The sequence below is a fragment of the Saccopteryx leptura genome, chromosome 10 (genome assembly GCF_036850995.1).
Source record: "Saccopteryx leptura isolate mSacLep1 chromosome 10, mSacLep1_pri_phased_curated, whole genome shotgun sequence".
Lineage (NCBI taxonomy): Eukaryota > Metazoa > Chordata > Mammalia > Chiroptera > Emballonuridae > Saccopteryx > Saccopteryx leptura.
The window spans coordinates 76,163,053-76,187,065 of record NC_089512.1 but is presented as its reverse complement, the minus strand read 5'-3'; the positions used below and the strand labels follow the sequence as shown (position 1 = coordinate 76,187,065).

Sequence of the window (24,013 nt, the reverse complement as noted above, 5' to 3'; positions counted from 1 at the left end):
CTCTCCTGAGAATAGTAGTGCATTTTGGATGGTGTTCCAACTAGCAGAAGAGAACTCATAGCACCATTTCAATAGAAAGAACAAGGAAGCTAGGGAAGGCACTATCCTTAGAAAGTGTTAACATCCTTCAGAAAGGTTGTAAGTGGTGGGCAGATGCCCCTGACTCACTTCAAGCCTTAGCTTGGGCATTTAAATAGGTGTGTGACCTTGAGTCATTGACCTAACCTCTCTGAGCCTCAGTCCACCAGTGAAATAAAGACCGTTGTAAGGATTAAACAAGAAATGGCATATAAAACACTCAGCACACTGCCTGGTATAAAAATCAGTTGGTAAACAATAGCTGCTTTTACAATTTCCCCCAAAATAAAATGCTGTTTATTCTTTAACCAATCACCAACCCCTTTGCTTTGAGAAGAGTGGTCCTGCAGAAGGCCCAGGCTGCAGTTCCCACTGACCTGCAGTTCAGACACCCTGGGTGGCAGGCCTGAGCAGCCTCGGCCTTCTATGTGGTGAGTCTCACCTCGTAGTAGCTCTGCACGGCATTCATGAAGGCTTCGTCGGCCACGATCTGCGTCTCCCCATTGAGGAAAGCCTGGAACCGGTCCTTGACTGTCTGCAGCTGCTGCTTGCTGATCTGTAAGAAACAGCAGAGGAGGGAACAATGAGGACTTGCTTCAGACAGGGATTATAGTGCTCCACACTGAAGATGCCAGGCCTGTTGGTGTGTTGGGGAGGCCTGGGCAGGCATATGAGAGCTGACTGCCATGTTTGCAGGAATTTTGTGAGGCAGTTATTAAACACAGCCATTCCTAATAAATAATATAAATGACGGTTAAAAAAGTTATATTAAAAATGAAGTGAATGCATATTCATTGCTTTTTGATTATTTTATCCTATTTTACTATTATCGCTACTTTGGGGGTTATTAGTATTGCAGAAATGACATATAATGGGGAACTACCCTGCATCTCTTCCCAACTCCACATTCAGGAACATTTTGTTGGAAGCTAGATATCAACCAAGGTGAGAATAGTTATACCATAGAAACTGGCAAATGCTGTCAGTCAGGGTTATTTGCTTATTTGTTTTAAAGATGATAGTTAAACACACCACTGCACAGGTCTCCAAGGTGGTCTGAAATATCCTGCTTTACAAAGCTATAGTAATAAAAAGTACAGCCCTGGCATTAAAACAGACACATAGACCAATGGGACCAAATTGACAGCCCTGGGATAAAACCACACCTATAGGGTCAACTAATTTTCGACATGGAGCCAGGAATACTCAATGGGTAAAGGATAGTCTCTTCAATGAATGGGTTTGGAAAAACTGGATGTTCGTATACAGAAGAATGAAATTGGGTTCTTATCTTACATACTCACAAATTAACTTAAAATGGATTAAAGACTTAAATTTAAGACCCTCAAACTATAAAGCTACCAGAAGAAAACAGAAAGAACCCCTTGACATTGTCTTATCAGTGGTTTTCTGACAGGAAAAGAACAAGGAGAAAAATAAACAAACAAACAAACAAATGGGACTACATCAGACTTAAAAGTGACAACATGGAGGTGGGTCCAAGATGGCAGAGTAGGTGGACACTGAGATTGCCCCCTCCTAAGAACACAATGGACAGACCCCTATATTTAGAGTAATTCCTTTGGAGAGACAAATATGAGCCTCATAAACAGCTTTTGCATGACGAGCATGAGAGAGGGACTATACAAGGAAGCTCAGGAGACCAGGAGAGCTCTCTGGGGGCTCAGGGAATCAACCGCCCAGGACAGGATGAACGGCGGAGTGCCGCTATTTACAGTTTCCCTGAATATGGGCAGTGGCTGGGAGCTCTATCCAGGTTCTTTGGCTGACTTGTAGGGTTCCGTGGTATGTCCCCACCACCCTGCTTGGAACTAGATTCAAGAGAAACAGGAGGGAGACATAGCATGCATTCAAGGGGTCCTTTCACCTGGATATTGATCTTGTGGGTGCAACACACACTGGGATGCACACGAGGGACTCCCCCACCTGGAAAAAGTGATGAGCTAATGAAATGCTGTGGTACCCACCTGCAGGACTCTTTGGTTCAGAGAAAGTGCTGAGATGACAGGGCACTGCAGTATGCCCATGTGGGGTTTCCCTGCCCAAAGAAAGTGTGGAGGTAGCAGAACTTTGTGGTAACCACACTCAGGGGTGTTGCTGGTGGAGTAAGTGGGGTGTTTCTATGCACATACAAGGTTGCCCCTCAGGAGAAAGGGCAGAGATAGTAGAGTGTTGGGAATCAGACATGCAGAGTGGCCCACCTAGACCCTTCTCTATGGACAATTAAAGCAACAGGGCACATAGGCAGAGATGACCGTGTTGAGTGAGAGTGATATGGCTGAGCATGAGAGGAGCCCAGAGAGGGAGCCAAACTAGTAAAGGGCTACCGTGTACACAGACGGACCTGTCCCACCTAGGGACGGGGGAGCCAGTAAGAGATTGTGCTGCAAAGCAGTCCCACCTAGACCCTGATCTTATCACAGACAGTCAAAGCAACAGGGCATGCTGAGCAGCCCCCTCTATATCAGGCAGCCCCATACAGATTAAAAGGGGAAGAATGCAAAACATTTCAGACTGCCCTACCCAGAACCCACTCTTTCAGACTAAAGGTTGTATCAGGCACCTCATGCACCCACTCCAATGACAACCAGCTTGCCAAAACTATTCAACACATAGTCTACATAGAGACCAGTCCTTTAAGACTGGGAAGGATAGCTATTCTATTCACATCATAGGAAGTCAAACAAAATGGGGAGACAGAAGAATATGTCCCAAATGACAAAAAAGAAAAATGTCCAGAGGAAAAGCCTTATGCAAAGGAGATAAGTAATTAGCCTGATAAAGAATTCAAAGAAATGGTCATAAGGATGCTCAACAACCTTGAGACTGCATAGAGGAATGAGAGAGCACTTCAACAAAGAGAAAATATAATAAAGAATCAATGAGAGTTAAAGAAATAATATCTGAAATATAAAATACATTAGAGAGACTCAGTAGCAGATTAGTTAATACAGAAAAATGGATTAAAGAATTAAAAGACAGAATAGTGGGAATCACCCAATCAGAGCAGCAAAATAAAAAAAGAATTAAAAAAATGAGGATAGTAAAGGAGATCTCTAGGGTAACACATGACATGCCCTAACATGTATTTATAGGGATTCCAGGAGGAGAAGAGAGAGAGAAATAAGCAGAAAGACTATGTGAAGAAATAATGTTTGAAAACTCTTAATCTGGGGAAGAAAACAGATATCCAGGTTCAGGAAGCACAGAGAGTTCAAAACAAGATGAACTCAAAGAGACCCACATCATGCCATATTGTAATTGAAATGGCAAATGCTAAGAATAAAGAGACCATCTTCAAGGTAGCAAGAATGGCACATCAGGCCATATAACAAAGGAAACCTGTTAAGGCTATCAGCTGATTCTCAGAGACAACATTCCAGGCCAGAGGGGAGTGTTAGTTGATAATTAGAATGCTTAAAGAAAGAAATCTATACAGCCAAGATATCATTTGGAATTAAAGGAGAGGGAAAGAGTTTCTCAGACAAGTAAAAACTAAAGGAGTTCCCAACTACTAAACTGGCTTTACAGGAAATGTTAAAGGGTCTTATTTATCCAGAAAAGAAAGGGCCATAACCAGAAATTTTAAAAAAATACAGAAAAGGAGGGAAAAAAATCTCAGTGGTAAAGGCAAATATACAATAATCACAGTGAATCAACCACTTAAGAAACTAACATGAAGGTTAAAGGACAATAGCAGCAAAATTAACTATAACTACAATAAATAATTAGGAATACATAAAACAAAAAGATATAAAACATGACATCAAAAACAGAGTGGATGGGGAGAGAAAATGTAGTGCTTTTAGAATGTGATTGAACTTTTAGAACTTAAATTGGACTTTATCAGCTGAAAATAAAATGCTGTAGATATAGGTGGATATATATGAACCTTATGGTAACTATCAACCAAAACCATACAAAAAAATACACAAAAACTGAAGAGCAAGGAAACCAATTAAAAAGTGGTATCATTGATGGACCTAGAGGGTATTATACTAAGTGAAATAAGCCAGACAGAGAAAGACAAACACTGTATGATTTCACTTATTTATGGGATCTGAAAAGCAAAACAAATGAACATACAAAAGTAAACAGAAACAAACTGCCCTGGCCAGAGAGCTCTTGGTTGGAGCATCATTCCAATATGTAAAGGTTACTGGTTAAATCGCTGGTCAGGGCACAAACAGAAGTAGATTGATGTTTCTGTCTCTCTCTCTCTCTCTCTCTCTCTGAAATCAATAAATAAAAAAATACTTTTAGAAAAAGAACAGAAACAAGCACACAGATACAACCTGATGTTCGTCTGAGGGAAGGGGGATTGGAGCGAAGACTGGAAAAAGGGAAGGGAATGAAGTACAAACTTCCAGTTATAAACTAAGTCACAGGAATGTCATGTACAGTGTAGGGAACAAGGCCAATAGTATTATAACTATATACAGTGACTGATGGTTACTAGACTTGTTGTGATGATCAATTTGAATGGTACATAAATGTTGAATCATTATGTTGTACACTTGAAACTATTTATTAATTGTATTATATATCAACTACAATTAAAAATAACTTTAGCCTGACCAGGCGGTGGTGCCATGGATAGAGCGTCGGACTGGGATGTGGAAGGACCCAGGTTCGAGAACCCGAGGTTGCCAATTTGAGCGTGGGCTCATCTGGTTTGAGCAAAGCTCACCAGCTTGGACCCAAGGTGGCTGGCTCGAAGGCCTGCTGAAGGCCTATGGTTAAGGCACATATGAGAAAGCAATCAATGAACAACTAAGGTGTCGCAACGAAAAACTAATGATTGATGCTTCTCATCTCTCTCCATTCCTGTGTCTGTCCCTATCTATCCCTCTCTCTGATTCTCTCTGTCTCTATAAAAAATAAAATAAAAATAAAGAAATTTAAAAATAAATGAAAAACCTTTGCATGTTCAACTTAAAAAAAAAAGAGCTCTGCATAGCAAAAGAAACCATCAGCAAAATGAAAAGGCAACTGTGGAATGAGAGAAAATATTTGCAAACCATTTGATAAGGAGTTAATATCCAAAATATATAAGGAACTCATACAACTGTATTACAAAAACAAACTGATTTTAAAATGGGGAGAGGATCTAAATAAACATTTTTGTGAAGAAGATATACAAATGGCTAACAGGCACATAAAAAGGTATTCAACAATAATCATCTTGGAAATGCAAATTGAAACCACAAGGATATTATCACCTCACACCGATTAGAATGGCTATCATCACCTGACCAGGTTGTGGTGCAGTAGATAGAGCATCAGAATGAGACATAGAAGACCCAGGTTTGAAACCCCGAGGTCACCAGCTTGAGTGCGGGGCTGCTGGCTTGAGTGTGGGATCATAGATATGACCCCATGGTTGCTTGAGCCCGAAGGTCACTGGCTTGAGCAAGGGGTCTCTCGCTCTGCTGCAGCCCCTCTCCCCCCGCCACCGTCAATGCGCATATGAGAAAGCAATCAATGAACAACTAAGGATACCAAGGAGCCGCAATGAAGAATTGATGCTTCTCATCTTTCTCTCTTCCTGTTTGTCTGTCCCTATCTGTCCCCCTCTCTATCTCTGTCACAAAAACAAAAACAAAAGAAGCAAACAAAAAGACAAGAAATAAGTGTTAGTGGGGATGTGGAAAAAAAGGGAACCCTCACTGTTGGTGAGCATGTAATTGGTGGAGCCACTACAGAAAACAGCATGGTGGTTCCTCAAAAATTAAAAATAGAACTACCATATTATCCAGCAGTCCTACATCTGGATATATATATCCAAAGTAAATAAAAACAGGATCTCAAAGAGATGCTGCCACTTCCATGTTCATTGCAGCATTATTCCCAGTGTCAAGAAACAACCAAAGTGTCCATCAACAGATGAATAGATAAAGAAGATGTGATTTTATATATATATACAACTAAATGTTATTCAGGCATGAGAAAGAAAGAAATCTTGCTGTTTCCACAACTTGGATAGAACTTGAGGGCATTATGCTAAGTTAAATGAGTATAGTATGCTATCATTTACATGTAGAATCTTAAAAAAAGCTGAACTCAGGGAAACAGAGTAGAGTGGTGTTTGCCAGCAGTATGGTGGTGGGGTGATCTTGGTCACGGGGCATAAACATCCAGTAATAAGATTACCAAGCTATAGGAATCTAAGATACAGCATAGTGATTATAGCTAATAATACTACATGGTAATTATGTGAGGGGATAGGGATGTTAATTAACCTTAATGTGATAATCATTTTACAACATATATGGGTATCAAATCAGTACATTGTATACCTTAAACTTTCATATGTTATATGTCAATAATAATTCAATAAATCTGGAAAATTAAAAAAAGAAAGAAATATCCTATTAAGTGCCCCATGGCAGTATGCAAAAGTTTTCCAACTTTGTTGTGGTTATTTCATCTATGACCACATGACAGATGATGTTTTGATACAGGATACACTACCAGGATGTGCACAGATAATTTGGACAACAGGTTATGCATAATTCCCTAACTAATCAACCCCACCTTTCTTTCCCACATAGGAAAGCCTTCATAAAAGAGTCCTATCTGTTCTCCCTCGTCCACTGCTTACCTGGCCATGTCCCACTGTCCCCCAGTCTCAGCATAAGCAGTGCTAACTGATGACACCCTTCCCAACCTTTAGTCGGGGCCTTCCTGCTATTCTTCTCATTCCACAGCTCACTGTTTATTCTAACTGCCTGCTAGTAAAAATTAAATTTGTGAAATGATCTGTCTTTTCTTGCTATTTTGTCCATTAATGTTTCCCCAGGTCCAACTTAGTGCTTTACACACAACAAACACTCTATGTCTACGTGCTTGTTAAATGAATAAATGAAGTGTGCAAAAGGCAAACTATTTTCAAGTATCTTCTAATCAGTTATAATTTATATAAAAAAGAAAGTGAGCTAAAAACTTAGCTCTTTTCACCATGATTTGTAAAAGTTAGTCTTCATTATTGATAATGAGGTGCTGTGTCTGAGGATTGCTGTTTTAGAACAAAGAGTAAGACCAGACCATTCCAGTCCCAGCTCTATGGATCATGGTGTCATCTTGGAAAAATCATTTGCATCCTCTGAATTGGCCAGAGAATTAAAAGCCTTTCTGGAACAGAATCAGGTTTATATAAACAAATGTTATCTCATTCTCAGTATTCTCACTTGGAAAATGGTGATAATTCTAATTACTCACTACCTTGGGATTGTTATAACTATCCAATGATATAATATGACCTCTTTTTTTTTTAAATTATGAGTTTCTATATAAATTTAAAATGCTTTCACATTTAAAATCAACACAAGTTTTGATAATACAAAATAAATCTTAAAGGTATGCAATACTAAGACTGGCTTGAGTTTTGACTCAATCAGGAAACAAAACAAAACCGAGTTTTGAGAATGGACATAGACCAGAGGGGGGATGTATCTAATTTTGTAGCTTTGGAAGAAGTGGGGAATGAATGGTGAAGTAGGGGGCAGGCATAAAAGAGTTAGGTTTTTATCAGATTCATATTTGTTACTGTCCAATGTTAGCCATATGTATAATTTCATATTTCCTAGTAGTCACATTTAAAAACATAAAAAGAAACAGGTGAAATTAATTTTAATATACTTTATTGAACCCATATATTCAAAATCATTTCAATATGTAACCATTATATGAATTATTAATGAGATATTTGACAGTCTATTTTTATAGTATGTCTTTGAAATCTGGTGTGTTTCACTGACAGTACATCGCAATGCAGAATAACCACATTGCAAGTGGTCAATATCACATGTCCCTAGTGGCTACCGCATTAGACAGCACAGGCCTATGGCATAGGATGAACTCACTTCTAAGCCACTTAAGCTTTCCTGTTCTGATCCAGAAATATTGGCATCAGTGGAGTTGTAGAAAATTATAGTTATTTTGTATGTACTCGAAACCATCTAAACTGAAATATTGGGCAGAAGTTAATTTGCGCATAAAAGTGACACAGTATAATGAATTTCTTTTAAGTATGCCAGCTGTAACTGCCTTAAGTCATAAATCTTCCTTTACTGTATAATACCAACAAAAATGCCTCACAGAATTTCTTGCTCAGAATTCCTTCCAAGACTGGGTCAATACCAATTCTGTGTGATTTTGTGTAGGGGGGGAGAGGGTGTGGATGGAATAAGGTATGGGCAGGAGAAGGAAGGAAGACCAATAAAACTTGCTTGCAATAAATGTCTAAGTAATTGAAATAAAATGAGGTGCCCATCCTCTGAATGATGAAGAGTGATTGTTGACCCAGGGCAAATTCATTATCACCTCTAACCTTTTGTTAAATAAGTATAGTGGTCATTTTTCAAGAAATATTTACATAGCACCTACCACCTTATTAAAGAGTTTAATGATCATCAAAATACACTCAACCTCTGATCTCCCCGGTCCTGGGAATCAAAGAACAGGAGGTTGTCCTCAGGGGCCTTACAGTCTAGAAGAAGAAATGCATAGGGAAATATGCACCAAGGTATGTTTTAGGGTTTCAGAGGAGAGAGACTGTGGAATATAAAACTCTCAGAAAGAGAAGCCTTCAGCAATATTATTTCAGTCAAGTTTAAGAACACAATACAGGAAGACCCACAAAACACCCTTACTTCCCCAGGCATCTCAAGTTCTCCGTGGGAGAGTCAGGGATACAGATACTAGTGGCAGAGCTCTGTTTTGTCTGGGTTTGGACACCTTCCAGTCCACGTTCACTACTTTTCTCACCACAGATTAAAAAGCATAGTGTGAGTGACGTCACGGAAATGGCGCCGTGAGCAGCGCGTCTGACAGATCTCCCCAAAATCACAACAAATTTATCAACTAGAAACAGGAAAATTTATCCTCGGAGCATTCCGGAGTTCCACACAAACTGAAAGCGAAAGGACTGTTATCATTTGAATCTGAGAGACGAGGGTGTGGAGGAAGCTACCGCAGGGACTTTCATTCAAGCCGAGAGGAAGTGTGCCTGTGGTGAGTCAGCCCACACTCGGGAGCCGCGAGCAGCAGCCGCGAGCAGCAGCCGCAGGCGCGCGCCCGGTCCGGTTGCAGAGCGAGCACCGCCCACACTCCGGAGCGGCGAGCAGCCGCTGGCGTGCCCGGTCTGGTTGCAGAGCGAGCACCGCTAACGTTCCTAGTGGCCCACGCACTGCGAGTGAGAGTCGCCAGCCACCGGTGCCTGGAGCACCCCATTCACGCATGTACCCTGGGCATTCCACGCGCCCAGAGCGCCCTGCTGGCCCGCACACCCAGGGTGCCCCATCATCCTGCGCCCGGTGCGCCCCAGCCGCCAGCAGCGGGGGGAGCGGGAGAGGCGCCAGGGCGGTATTCCCTACTTGGGAGATTCTCTCCGTGGGCGGGGCACCTCACCCAGCCATTCAAGCTAACAATCAAGCGTTGGGGGAGGGGCGCGCGCAGGCAGCCTGAAATACCTTCGGGAGCACAGCTGCGACCCAATCACTGAAATTAGCTTAACCCGTGAAATCTGCACACCCTCGGTTCTAATTGATAAGATTTTTCTCAGTTCAGCGACCCAAGATAAGAGGCGTGATATTTTTTAGTGCCTCTCGCTAAAGGGGCAGGGGCAACTTCTGATTGATAGAGCCTCCATATTCAGGGATAAACGCTAACAAGAAGGACTTGGCAGATAATAAGATCTATACTACACTAGTCGCAAGCAGAGCCTAGTGCCTCTTCTTCCCAGCCGAAACAGGCTACAAAGTGTGGAAAGCCTGGGTTGAGAGGTCCAACTGAATGCTAGGCGCTGAACAGTCACCTTGACAACAATTGACTCCCACCCCCGCCTGATTACACTGGAGGCCCTGACTGCCAGAGCCTTTCCCAAAGCCTTGCACTGAGTGGGGATAGAGTGGGGATTTCCCAGCTCTTTGAGCCTCTTACTCCCCAGGCAGAAGCAGTTGCAGCCTTATAGCTGGATCACCAGGCTGCTAATTCAGGAAGGGGGGACTAGGAGAGAGAATCCAGGAAAGCAAACTCTCTCATCATTGGACCCTGCAAACACCAACAAGCCTTGACTACCAGAAAGACTAAAGCCAATTATATGACATTGCCATAGAATCCCATCAACTGCAAATCCCTACCTAAGTGTGACACAGGGGCAGAGCCTGGGGTACAGTCACCGACCAGGAAGAGGGAGAGAAAAGAAAAAGGAAGAAGTTAACATCTCAAAATCAAGAAAAATCCACAGACTTTACAACTTGTTCCACTAATTTTTTTTTTTGTTGTTGTTGTTTGTTTCTTCTATCTTATTGCCTTTATTTCCTCCACCTCGGACCTTCTATTCTCTGCCCATCTTATGCTTCCCTTTTCTTGAACTACACTACCCATAAGTGTTACATTTTATTTCTCTTCTTCATCCTCACCCTCCTTTAATGTTATACTCCAAAACACTTAACTCTCACTCTCTCCTCTTTTGTTTTATTTTGTTTTGCTTTATCTTGTTTTTTTCTCTTCCTTTTTTATTTCTTCCTTCGTTTTTCTCTTTTTCTTATTTTTTCCTTTCTATTCGTTTTTTCTTTAATCGTTTTACTTTCATCCCATTTAATCCTCAATCACGAACAAATTAGTTAATTTGGGACTCAAGGCTTTTTTTGGCTTTATTTTTCTTTTTCGCTTTTGTTTTTGTTTGTTTCTTGTTTGTTTATTTTTGTGGCATTTTGGGTCCTCCCAACCCAAGGTCTCCATTGTATTTAGTCTTCGCTCCACTTAATACAACAGATTTTTACTTATCATTTTTATTTTTTTCTTCTTTATTATTCTTTTTTTTTGTCCTTTTTTCTGGTTCCCTCTTATCCCTCTCATTATATCTCTTAGTTGACCATCACTCACAAGCAAATCATCTTATGCTTGTCTAAGATTTTCTTCCTTTTTTTTTTTTTTTTTTTGCATTTAGTAGGTCCCTACTCCCCTTTTTTTGCCCCTTGAACTCTTCATCCCAAATCAGGCCCTCCATTATAGGCATGATATTTCCCTGAGGAGGGGAGAGGAGGGAAAGATAAGAAAGAAAAAAAGGGGGAAATAATAAATTATTACTGTTTTTTTTTGTGGGGTGTTTTACCTTTTTTTATTTTTTTTAATTTTTTACTCTTTATTAATTCTAATTAGTGCTATCAACAAGACCACCCTCAGATGCCAAAAAGAAAGAGGAAATCGAATATTATGGATACAAAAGAAAGAGAGGTAACACAAATAGATGTGGAAAAATCTATGGAGAAAAGACTTAACATATTGGAAGCCTTGGAGCTAAATGACAGAGAATTTAAAATAGAAATCTTAAAAATACTCAGAGATATACAAGAAAACACAGAAAGGCAATATAGGGAGATCAGAAAACAACTCAATGAACACAAAGAATATATTACCAAGGAAATTGACACTATAAAAACAAATCAAACAGAAATGAAAAACTCAATTCACGAGCTGAAAAACGAGGTAACAAGCTTAGCTAGCAGAACAGCCCAGATTGAAGATAGGATTAGTGAAATAGAAGACAAACAACTTGAGGCACAAGAGAGAGAAGGAGAAAGAGACTCAAAAATAATAAAAAACGAGAAAGCCCTACAGGAATTGTCTGACTCCATCAGAAAGAATAACATAAGAATAATAGGTATATCAGAGGGAGAAGAGAAAGAAAATGGAATGGAGAATATACTCAAACAAATAATAGACGAGAACTTCCCAAGCATGTGGAAAGAACTAAAGCCTCAAATTCAAGAAGCAAACAGAACACCGAATTTTCTTAACCCCAACAAACCCACTCCAAGGCACATCATAATAAAGATGACACAAACCAATGGCAAAGAAAAAATTCTCAAGGCAGCCAGGGAAAAGAAGAGTACAACATATAAAGGAAGGCCTATTAGATTATCATCAGATTTCTCAGCAGAAACTCTACAAGCTAGGAGAGAGTGGACCCCAATATTTAAAGCCCTGAAAGAGAGGAACTTTCAGCCAAGAATACTATACCCATCAAAGCTATCCTTCAAGTATGAAGGAGATATAAAAACATTCACAAATTCAGAAAAGAAGAGAGAATTTATCAACAGAAAGCCCCCACTCCAGGAAATACTAAAGGGGGTTTTCCAACCAGATTCAAAGAAAAAAAGAAAACAACACCACAAGTAACAGCTCCACCAAGAACACAATAAAACCAAACTTAAACTGTGACAACAAAGGAAAAAAAGGGGGGAGAGGATGGAGATTAACAGTAGCAAAGGACGATGAAGTGCAGAAATACTTATAAGATAGGGTACTACAATGAATATGGTAGGTACCCTTTTCATTACTTAATGGTAACCACCCTAGAAAAAACCACCACAAAAACACTTGACTTAAAAAAGGTAGCAACAGAGGAAAGAAGTATGGAACACAAACAAACAAAAACAAATGATAGAAAAACAAGAGAAGAATCAAACTAGATACAAAACTAACAGAAAGCAATTTATAAAATGGCAGTAGGGAACCCACAAGTGTCAATAATTACACTAAATGTAAATGGATTAAACTTACCAGTAAAAAGACACAGAGTAGCAGAATGGATTAAAAAAGAAAATCCAACTATATGCTGCCTACAAGAAACACATCTAAGCAACAAGGATAAAAAGAAATTCAAAGTGAATGGCTGGAAAACAATACTCCAAGCAAACAACACCCAAAAAAAAGCAGGTGTAGCAATACTCATATCTGATAAAGCTGACTACAAGACAGAAAAAGTACTCAGAGACAAAAATGGTCATTTCATAATGATTAAGGGGACACTGAATCAAGAAGACATAACAATCCTTAATATATATGCACCAAACCAAGGAGCACCAAAATATATAAGACAGCTACTTATTGACCTTAAAACAAAAACTAACAAAAATACAATCATACTTGGAGATCTCAATACTCCGCTGACGGCTCTAGATCGGTCATCCAAACAGAGAATCAATAAAGAGATAGTGGTCTTAAACGAAATACTAGAACACCTGGATATGATAGACATCTACAGGACACTTCATCCCAAAGCGACAGAGTATACATTTTTCTCTAGTGTACATGGAACATTCTCAAGAATTGACCATATGTTGGGCCACAAAGACAATATCAGCAAATTTAGAAAAATTGAAATTGTACCAAGCATATTTTCTGATCATAAAGCCTTGAAACTAGAATTCAACTGCAAAAAAGAGGGGGAAAAACCCACAAAAATGTGGAAACTAAACAACATACTTCTAAAAAATGAATGGGTCAAAGAAGAAATAAGCGCAGAGATCAAAAGATATATACAGACAAATGAAAATGAAAATACGACATATCAGAATCTATGGGATGCAGCAAAAGCAGTAATAAGAGGAAAGTTCATATCACTTCAGGCATATATGAACAAACAAGAGAGAGCCGAAGTAAACCACTTAACTTCACACCTTAAGGAACTAGAAAAAGAAGAACAAAGACAACCCAAAACCAGCCGAAGAAAGGAGATAATAAAAATCAGAGCAGAAATAAATGAAATAGAGAACAGAAAAACTATAGAAAAAATCAATAAAACAAGGAGCTGGTTCTTTGAAAAGATCAACAAAATTGACAAACCCTTGGCAAGACTCACCAAGGAAAAAAGGCACAGGACTCAAATAAATAAAATCCAAAATGAAAGAGGAGAGATCACCACGGACATCATAGATATACAAAGAATTATTGTAGAATACTATGAAAAATTATATGCCACCAAATACAACAATCTAGAAGAAATGGATAAATTCCTAGAACAATACAACCTTCCTAGACTGAGTCATGAAGAAGCAGAAAGCCTAAACAGACCAATCAGCAGGGAGGAAATAGAAAAAACTATGAAAAACCTCCCCAATAATAAAAGTCCAGGCCCAGACGGTTATACTAGTGAATTCTATCAAACATTCAAAGAAGACTTGGTTCCTATTCTACTCAAAGTCTTCCAAAAAATTGAAGAAGAAGCAATACTTCCAAACACATTTTATGAGGCCAACATAACCCTCATACCAAAACCTGGCAAGGATGGCACAAAGAAAGAAAACTACAGACCAATATCTCTAATGAATACAGATGCTAAAATTCTAAACAAAATACTGGCAAACCGAATACAACAACATATTAAAAAAATAATACATCATGATCAAGTGGGATTCATCCCAGAATCTCAAGGATGGTTCAACATACGCAAAACGGTTAACGTAATACACCATATCAACAAAACAAAGAACAAAAACCACATGATCTTATCAATAGATGCAGAAAAGGCTTTTGATAAAATACAACACAATTTTATGTTTAAGACTCTCAACAAAATGGGTATAGAAGGAAAATATCTCAACATGATAAAGGCTATATATGATAAACCATCAGCCAACATCATTTTAAACGGCATAAAACTGAGGACTTTCTACCTTAAATCAGGAACAAGACAGGGTTGTCCACTCTCTCCACTCTTCTTTAACGTGGTGCTAGAAGTTCTGGCCAGAGCAATCAGACAAGACAAAGAAATAAAAGGCATCCATATCGGAAAAGAAGAAGTAAAGGTATCACTTTTTGCTGATGATATGATCCTATACATCGAAAACCCGAAGGACTCCACAAAAAGATTATTAGAAACAATAAACCAATACAGTAAGGTCGCAGGATACAAAATTAACATACAGAAGTCCACAGCCTTTCTCTATGCCAACAATGAAATATTAGAAAACGAACTCAAAAAAATAATCCCCTTCACGATTGCAACAAAAAAAATAAAATACCTAGGAATAAACATAACAAAGAATGTAAAGGACATATATAATGAAAATTACAAAGCATTGTTAAGGGAAATCGAAAAGATACAATGAGATGGAAAAATATTCCTTGTTCTTGGATAGGAAGAATAAATATAATCAAAATGGCCATATTACCCAAAGCAATATACAAATTTAATGCAATTCCCATCAAAATCCCTATGAGATTTTTTAAAGAAATGGAACAAAAAATCATCAGATTAATATGGAACTATAAAAAACCCCGAATAGCCAAAACAATCCTAAGGAAAAAGAATGAAGCTGGGGGCATTACAATACCTGACTTTAAACTATATTATAGGGCCACGATAATCAAAACAGCATGGTATTGGCAGAAAAATAGACACTCAGACCAATGGAACAGAATAGAAAGCCCAGAAATAAAACCACATATATATGGTCAAATAATCTTTGATAAAGGGGCCAACAACACACAATGGAGAAAAGAAAGCTGCTTCAACAAATGGTGTTGGGAAAACTGGAAAGCCACATGCAAAAGAATGAAACTCGACTACAGCCTGTCCCCGTGTACTAAAATTAATTCAAAATGGATCAAAGACCTAAATATAAGACCTGAAACAATAAAGTACATAGAAGAAGACATAGGTACTCAACTCATGGACCTGGGTTTTAAAGAACATTTTATGAACTTGACTCCAATGGCAAGAGAAGTGAAGGCAAAGATAAATGAATGGGACTACATCAGAATAAAAAGTTTTTGCTCAGCAAGAGAAACCGATATAAAAATAAACAGACAGCCAACTAAATGGGAAATGATATTTTCAAACAACAGCTCAGATAAGGGCCTAATATCCAAAATTTACAAAGAACTCATAAAACTCAACAACAAACAAACAAACAATCCAATAAAAAAATGGGAAGAGGACATGAATAGACACTTCTCCCAGGAAGAGATACAAATGGCCAACAGATATATGAAAAGATGCTCAGCTTCATTAGTTATTAGGGAAATGCAAATCAAAACTACAATGAGATACCACCTCACCCCTGTTAGATTAGCCATTATCAACAAGACGGGTAATAGCAAATGTTGGAGAGGCTGTGGAGAAAAAGGAACCCTCATTCACTGTTGGTGGGACTGTAAAGTAGTACAACCATTGTGGAGGAAAGTATGGTGGTTCCTCAAAAAACTGCAAATAGAACTACCTTATGACCCAGCAATCCCTCTACTGGGTATATACCCCAAAACCTCAGAAACATTGATACGTGAAGACACATGTAGCCCCATGTTCACTGCAGCACTGTTCACAGTGGCCAAGACATGGAAACAACCAAAAAGCCCTTCAATAGAAGACTGGATAAAGAAGATGTGGCACATATACACTATGGAATACTACTCAGCCATAAGAAATGATGACATCAGATCATTTACAGCAAAATGGTGGGATCTTGATAACATTATAAGGAGTGAAATAAGTAAATCAGAAAAAAACAAGAACTACATGATTCCATACATTGGTGGAACATAAAAATGAGACTAAGAGACATGGACAAGAGTGTGGTGGTTACCAGGGGTGGGGGGAGGGAGGACAGGGGGAGAGTTAGGGGGAGGGGGAGGGGCACAGAGATCTAGATAGAGGATGGCGAAGGACAATCTGACTTTGGGCGAGGGGTATGCAACATAATCTAATGACAAGATAACCTAGACATGTTTTCTTTGAATATATGTACCCTGATTTATTAATGTCATCCCATTACCATTAATAAAAATTCATTTAAAAAAAAAAAAAAAAAGCATAGTGTTTATTCAGTCACCTCACTAGGTGGATCTCACTGGGCAAATGACTAACCTCTTCACACCTCAGTTTTTTTTATCTGTAAAATGGGGCCAATATAGCCCTCATAGGATTGCTGTGAGGATTAACCCAGATAAGTAAAATACTCACTGCAGAACCTGGCACAAAGTGAAAGCTCAATAAATGTTAGCTGCTATAGTTATTAATCCTCATCTCTGAGTCTTTTTTTTTTTTTTTTGTATTTTTCTGAAGGTGGAAACAGGGAGAGACAGGCAGACAGACTCCCACATGCGCCCGACCGGGATCCACCCGGCACGCCCACCAGGGGCGACGCTCTGCCCACCAGGGGGCGATGCTCTTCCCCTCTGGGGCATCGCTCTGCGGCGACCAGAGCCACTCTAGCGCCTGGGGCAGAGGCCAAGGAGCCATCCCCAGCACCCGGGCCATCTTTGCTCCAATGGAGCCTTGGCTGCGGGAGGGGAAGAGAGAGACAGAGAGAAAAGAGGGGGAGGGGGTGGAGAAGCAAATGGGCGCTTCTCCTATGTGCCCTGGCCGGGAATCAAACCCGGGTCCCCCTCACGCCAGGCCGACCCTCTACTGCTGAGCCAACCGGCCAGGGCCTCATCTCTGAGTCTTTGCACATACTGTTTCCTCAAGAAAGTATGCCTGTGGGAAAATTCTATTTGTATCTTCAAAATCCAGCCCCCGTGCTTGCTCCTTCCCAGACCTCCCTAGATGGAGCATGCTGTTTGCTCAGTACTTTGTTCCAGTCCTAATGGTGCATGGGTCATGCTGGGAGCTAATTATTTATTTGGACAGCAGTGCTCAGAGGCAGGGTCAGGAGTTGAGAATGCAGGCTTGTGTTCAAAGAGATATGGGTTCAAATCTTGGTGGTACCAAACACTTCTAAGTTGGGTGACCTTGGCAAGCTACTTTCCCTAAGCCTTGGTGCAGAAAATGGGAATTACTAGACCAGGGCTTCTGGAAAGAGGAAGAGGAAATGAGATGGTGTACCTGAGGATCATAGTATACTGCCTCACAAAAAAGATGAGTCAAGTGACAAGGGCTAGCCCATAAACTAAGTGGCCCCCAGGCCCTGAATGATGTGGCCTTTTGGCTGCTGGCTTTGTCTCCTTCCACTCTGCCACCCACTTATTCTGCTCCAGCCATGCTGACTTCTTTTCTGTTCTCAAATGCACTCCAACCTTGCTTGCCTGCGTCCCCTTGCACTTGTCATTCCCCCCGCCTGGGATGCTTTTCCTTTACCTCACCTGATGGCTGCCAACCTCTCACTCTTGGGGTTCGGTCAACCCAGCATCTCTTGGGAGGTCTTCCCTGAACACCTGTCTACAGTAGTGCCTCCATCCTAATCCCTGGCATATTGCCCTGGGTGCTGGTGTATAGTAAACAATCAATAAGCTTATATAGTCATTCAACAAATATTTGGTTATAACTCAGTATGTGCTAGACACTAGAAGCCCAGCAGTACACTAGATAGATGTAGCTCATGTACTTGTGAAATACATGCCTATAGGGAGGTAAATAATGAAAAGTCATCATCATTTTCAACATTTACCTTCACAGCGATTATCATTCTTAGCATTTACCTTCTGTAAGAACAATTTAGTTATTGAATTATAACATGCATATAGAAAAATATATTCAGAATCATAGAGTATGAGAAATTTTCACAAAGTAAATTTTCCCATGAAATCAACTCTTCATCAAGATAAAAAACATAACCTGGATTTCAAAAGCTCCCATGTCCCCAAAGTCATTGCTCCTCTCCAAAGGTGACTAGCAGCTGACTTCTATCATCATAGGTTTTTCTGCCTATTTTTGAACTTGATGTTTAAGCAGTCATGCATTATGAGATTTTGCCATGTGGCTTGAGGTAACAATAGCTTGTTCATTCTCATGCTGAGTAATATTCCATTGTATGACTCTACCTCAACTTATTTGTCCTCTTACTGATGGACATTAGGGCTTTTTTTGTGTGTGTGTGACAGAGACAGAGAGAGGAACAGACAGACAGGAAGGGAGAGAGATGAGAAGCATCAATTTTTTGTTGCAGCACCTTAGTTGTTCACTGATTGCTTTCTCATATGTGCCTTGACAGGAGGGCTACAGCAGACTGAGTGACCCTTTGCTTGAGCCAGTGACCTTGGGCTCAAGCTGGTGAGCCTTGCTCAAACCAGATGAGCCCGTGCTCAAGCTGGTGACCTTGGGGTCTCGAACCTGGGTCCTCTCCATCCCGGTCTGACACTCTATCCACTGCGGCACCACCTGGTCAGGCAGGGCCCTTTTTCTTTATTGTAAAACTGTACGTACTTTTCATTATTTACCTCCCTATAAAAGTATATATTTCACATCTATCTAGTTTACTGCTTGGCTTCTAGTGTCTAGCATATAATGGGTTATAACCAAATATTTGCTGAATGACTATATAAACTTATTGATGGTATACTATATACCAGCCATAGTGTTAGGTTCTGGAGATATAAAATTATCAGGCATAATCTTAAATTCCCAGTTTCCTTACAGTGTAGTCAGAGATCACATGTTCATCTTTGATTCCTTACCAGCCTTTTGCTGATTATCTGAGGGAATAAAAATTTCCCTTAGGATCTCACATAAATAATCAATCTAGGAACCAATCTATGGGACAGAATTTATTGCTGGGTAAAAGTTAACTGATTTAGATAGGCTTAAACCCTGAAGGTGACCTGACATGCACACATGGAGATAATTGGCCTGGCATAGCTGACAGCACAACTCTAAATAGATAACCGGGCTTCTGTGAGCTGCTTACAAACAGAACACCCCTGAAATAGAAGTCCATCTACAAACATTCAGTATGAATAGAAACCACTGCGCATCAGATCAGAATTCAGCATTGAAGTAATGAGTCCCAATAGCAGAAACTCTGAAAACACAAAAGGTACTCATTGAAGTTGCGTTTGCTAGAACTGTTCAAGCATTCTTGCTTCAATCCACATCGTTAAGCAAGGCCTGAAGAGCCTCACTGCGTTTCAGGCAGTTTGCAGTTTGCTGTGTTGCAGCATTTTGAAGCAGTGTGAAACAGGACCTATAGTGAAGACAAAACTGCACATTTGATGTGCTGCTCCAGGGAGAGTCTATGTGGAAGGAAGAGCAAGCTCGGGTCAAAGTACTTGGCTTTAATCCAAGTTCTTGGGCAAGGAGTTAACTTTGGCTTTCTTCTCTGTAAATAGGAAATACTTTTTATTATGTTATAAGATTTTCACGAGGACTGGATGAGATGATTTATATAAGGTATATAGCACAGTCTATGAAACAGAGTTAGGACTCAATCAGTAAAAACAATTAGAAGATTATTGTTATGACTTAGTTTCTCCATTTCACTTTCATTACCCTTTTCTCTTCTTTCAATGCTTCTTTTTCTTGGTTTATTTAGTCTGTTGCAGTTATGCTTATGTGGAATTCTTTACCTCCTTTTCCTTGGTCTGAGGAAAAAATAAGAAGCCAAACACCTTTTTTCAACTCCTGTGCATTGTGAGTAGGCAGGCGACAGAGGTAGAAAGTTATTGATGATCTTCTGGAAAAGCTTTTGAAATCCTTATAAAACAGACATGCCTGGTGATATAACTTTTTCTTTTCTGCAGCCTCCTTCTTCTGCTGAGAAACAAATATATTGTCTAGATTTCTGATATCTATTGTGTGACCATGAAGGAAAGGACAACAGCATCATATAAATGTTGCTCCTTATATCTTAGAGGAACCAAACAAATGTTTGCAAACACTCACCTCTAGACTTTTCATTATGTGAGAAAAAATGAATCCCTATTGCTTCAAGTCATTGTGTATTTTCTCTTACTTCCAGCCAAATGCTTGCATAATGGATACATATGGGTTTCACTAGGCATGAAAGAAAGCATGTTTATTAATGTGCTTATTGGTTAATACACCTCCTATGCCAGCAGCAACTGTATTACAGAAGAGGGGGAAGCAATGCTGACCTAAGAAAATGGAGCTCAAATGGTAGAACTCTAAGCATAGACAATTGGTAATAGATACTGTTTTAGGGTACAAGGAGATGTTTCAAATATACACAAAATTGAAGTTCTCTAAAATACAAGTCACTACTATATATTACAACCAAATAATATAAGCTATGCTTTTTCTTTTTAAAAAATAAACCATCATTTGAGAAAAATAGCTTTTAAACTCTTCTTCATTATACAAAGCTGGCAAATATGTCAAGTCAACAATGTATTAGAAGCCATAAGTTAGCTCAGAGAGAGGACAGCATTGTTTACTTAGTTTCCTTTCCTTAAAGAGTATCAAAAACTTGTCTTAGTTCATTAATTTTTTAATAATTAAAATATCCTCTTTCTACAACCAGATTACAAAATGTTTGATGCTAAATGAAGTCATACTTCTAGGAATTTTAGCAATTATATAATGCTCACCAAATATTTACTTAATTACATAAAATTCTTCTTACCATCTACATTATATACATTCACATAACATTCTGAAAAAGGTGTTTTAAGTGAGTTTTATTCATTTGATTTGAGAAAAAACAAAACAAAACAAAACTTGAAAGATTTCATTATGGATAAGAATGGCAGAATAATTCTTAGATGAAAGTTGAAGGGGCCAAAGTATTGAAGACGGGGCTGGTATAATGAAGCTGTAACCCTGGACGTTGCTTTGGATCATGTCTTCCCAGAATTCAACCATTTAAGTAATATGTTCCTAAGAATGCCCTTTCCATATACTAACTGTACTACTATTTTCTTTATATTTTGCCTTCAGTATATTGCAAATAACATAATTTCTGAAAAACTAAAACTTGTTTTCAGCAGTAATGCCTGCGAAATCATTGGTTCTATGTGCTAGCACCGTTTAAAGTAAATAGGTGCTTTCATCCTGCACATATCTACCACATTTTAAGAAGTGTTTCTAAAGAAAAAAAAAGTTTTAAATCTGCTATAAAAGCTCTTGCTCATTAAAAAAAAAGGATAACTGCAGCTGAATATCTTTAAGTTAATTGCTACTTTAAAAGATAACTGAGCCTGACCTGTGGTGGTGCAGTGGATAAAGTGTCGGCCTGGAAATGCTGAGGTCACCAGTTTGAAACCCGGGGCTTGCCTGGTCAAGGCCCATATGGGAGTTGATGCTTCCAGCTCCTCCTCCCTTCTCTCTCTGTCTCTCTCTCTCTCCCTCTCTCTCTCCTCTCTAAAAAAAATGAATAAATAAAATAAATACTTAAAAGATAACTGAGATTCCAAGATGGCAGCGGAGTAGGCAAATGCACAGACTCCCAACTCAAACTACCAAACTGAATTACAAATTAATTTAGGAACAATCAGTGTGAAAAACCAATTCTGGACTACAAGAACAGCTCTCAAAAACCAAGGAGCAAAGAAAAAGCCACACCGAGCTGGCAGGGAGTGCCGAGGAGCAGTGGATCTCTCCTGCTTATAGGAACGAAGGGGCGGCGAGGCTGAGAGCCCAGAATAGCTCTTATTCCAGGGAAAAGAGTAAAAAATATCACTCACAGCATCTTGCCTAGGGATCTGGGAATGAGGTGTGTTGAAAGGGCTGGCTTATCTTCCAAAAGGAAAGTGGGGAGAGAGAGACAGACTGTGACTGGCAGAGGAATGCATAGGAAGACATGAGAAGCTGACTCATTCAGTGCTGGAGGTGGCCTTAGCTGGGGGAGGTGCTGATCCTGCCACATAACAGAAGACTAAAGTGGTTCCGAGTCACCCATCTCAAGATATCTCTACAGCTCCAATCAGCACAAATAGCCAAAGCTGAAAACAAGAAGTGGGGAGGAAGGGCAGTAACTCAGGTCTCCATAGAGATCTGAGATACACCTCCAACCATGAAGCTGAGAAAACACCCCAAGAGACAGTAACTGACAGATCAGGCCTTCAGAGTCCCACCATGAAGCTGAGAAAACACCCCCAGAGACAGTAACTGACAGATCAGGCCTTCAGAGTCTCAGGTTATACCCACCATATTACAGGATACAGTTTCAAATAAGCCCCCTGCTGAGATAAAAAAACAAGACTACCAGGTGTTAAGAAAACTGAGAAAAAAAACCAAAACCAAAACAAGACTTCAAAGCAGATCTACTAAAAAAGCCAAAACGAACAGTGGATTACAAATAACAGCTGATGACAACCCAAGAAAAGATAGAAATAACACAACTGAAAACTGAAGGCAGACAACACCAAGCCTAGACCCAACCAGCTCTACAAACAATACACCCAAATACACAGACATAATGAGAAGACAGTGAAGTGCAATCCAAATGAAACAAGAGAAACTTCCAAGGAAATAAACTTAGTGATATGGAAATAAACAAACTTCCAAATGCAGAGTTTAAAATAATGATTGTAAGGATGCTTAGGAATCTTAGAACAACAATGGATGGTCATTATGAACACCTAAATAAAGAAATAGCAAGTATAAAAAAGGACATTAAAATATTAAAAACAATCAGTCAGAAATGATAAATACAATATCAGAAATGAAGACCACAATGGAAGGAATTAAAAACAGGATGGATGAAGCTGAGGATCGAATCAGCAAGATGGAGGACAAGTTGAACGAAGGCATGGAAGCAGAGCAGAAAACATAAAAGAGACTCAAAAAGTCTGAGGAAACGATTAGAGAGCTCTGTGACAACATGAAGAGAAATAACATCTGCATCATAGGGGTTCCTGAAGATGAAGAGAAAGAACAAGGGATAGAGACTTTGTTCAATCATATCATAGCTAAAAACTTCCCTAAATTAAAGCAAGAAAAACTCTGACAAGTTCAAGAAGCACAGAGAACTCCATTAAAGAGAAACACAAAAAAATCTACACCAAGACACATCATAATTAAAATACCAAACTAAATGATAAAGAAAAAACATTAAAAGATGCTAGAGAAAAAAAGGCTGTCACATAAAAAGGAGCCCCCATAAGGATGACATCTGACTTTTCAACAGAAAAACTTGAAGCCAGAAGGGAATGGCAAGAAATATTCAAAGTAATACAGAACAAGAACCTACAACCAAGACTACTTTATCCAGCAAGGCTATCACTTAAAATTGAAGGAGAAATATAAAGCTTTTCAGACAAAAAAAAACTCAAGGAATTCATTACAACCAAACCAATGCTGCAGGAAACGTTAAGGGACCTGTTGTAAACAGATCAAAGTGAAAAAATAATATAGCAAAAGAGGAATACAGCTTTAAAAATAAAATGGCAATAAACAACTACATATCAATAATAACCTTAAATGTAAATGGATTAAATGATCCAATCA

General features: G+C 39.3%; 1 protein-coding gene across 20 annotated transcripts in view; it reads right to left on the bottom strand.

Moving 5' to 3' along the window:
• CADPS (calcium dependent secretion activator) overlaps nucleotides 1-24,013 on the bottom strand; it is a 598,625-nt gene that overhangs the window by 434,432 nt on the left and 140,180 nt on the right. For all 20 annotated transcript variants that reach the window (XM_066352056.1, XM_066352057.1, XM_066352051.1 and 17 more), the window contains exon 2: nucleotides 521-634. In XM_066352056.1, coding sequence (XP_066208153.1) covers nucleotides 521-634 — 114 coding nt within the window. The remainder of the gene's footprint in view (nucleotides 1-520; nucleotides 635-24,013) is intronic.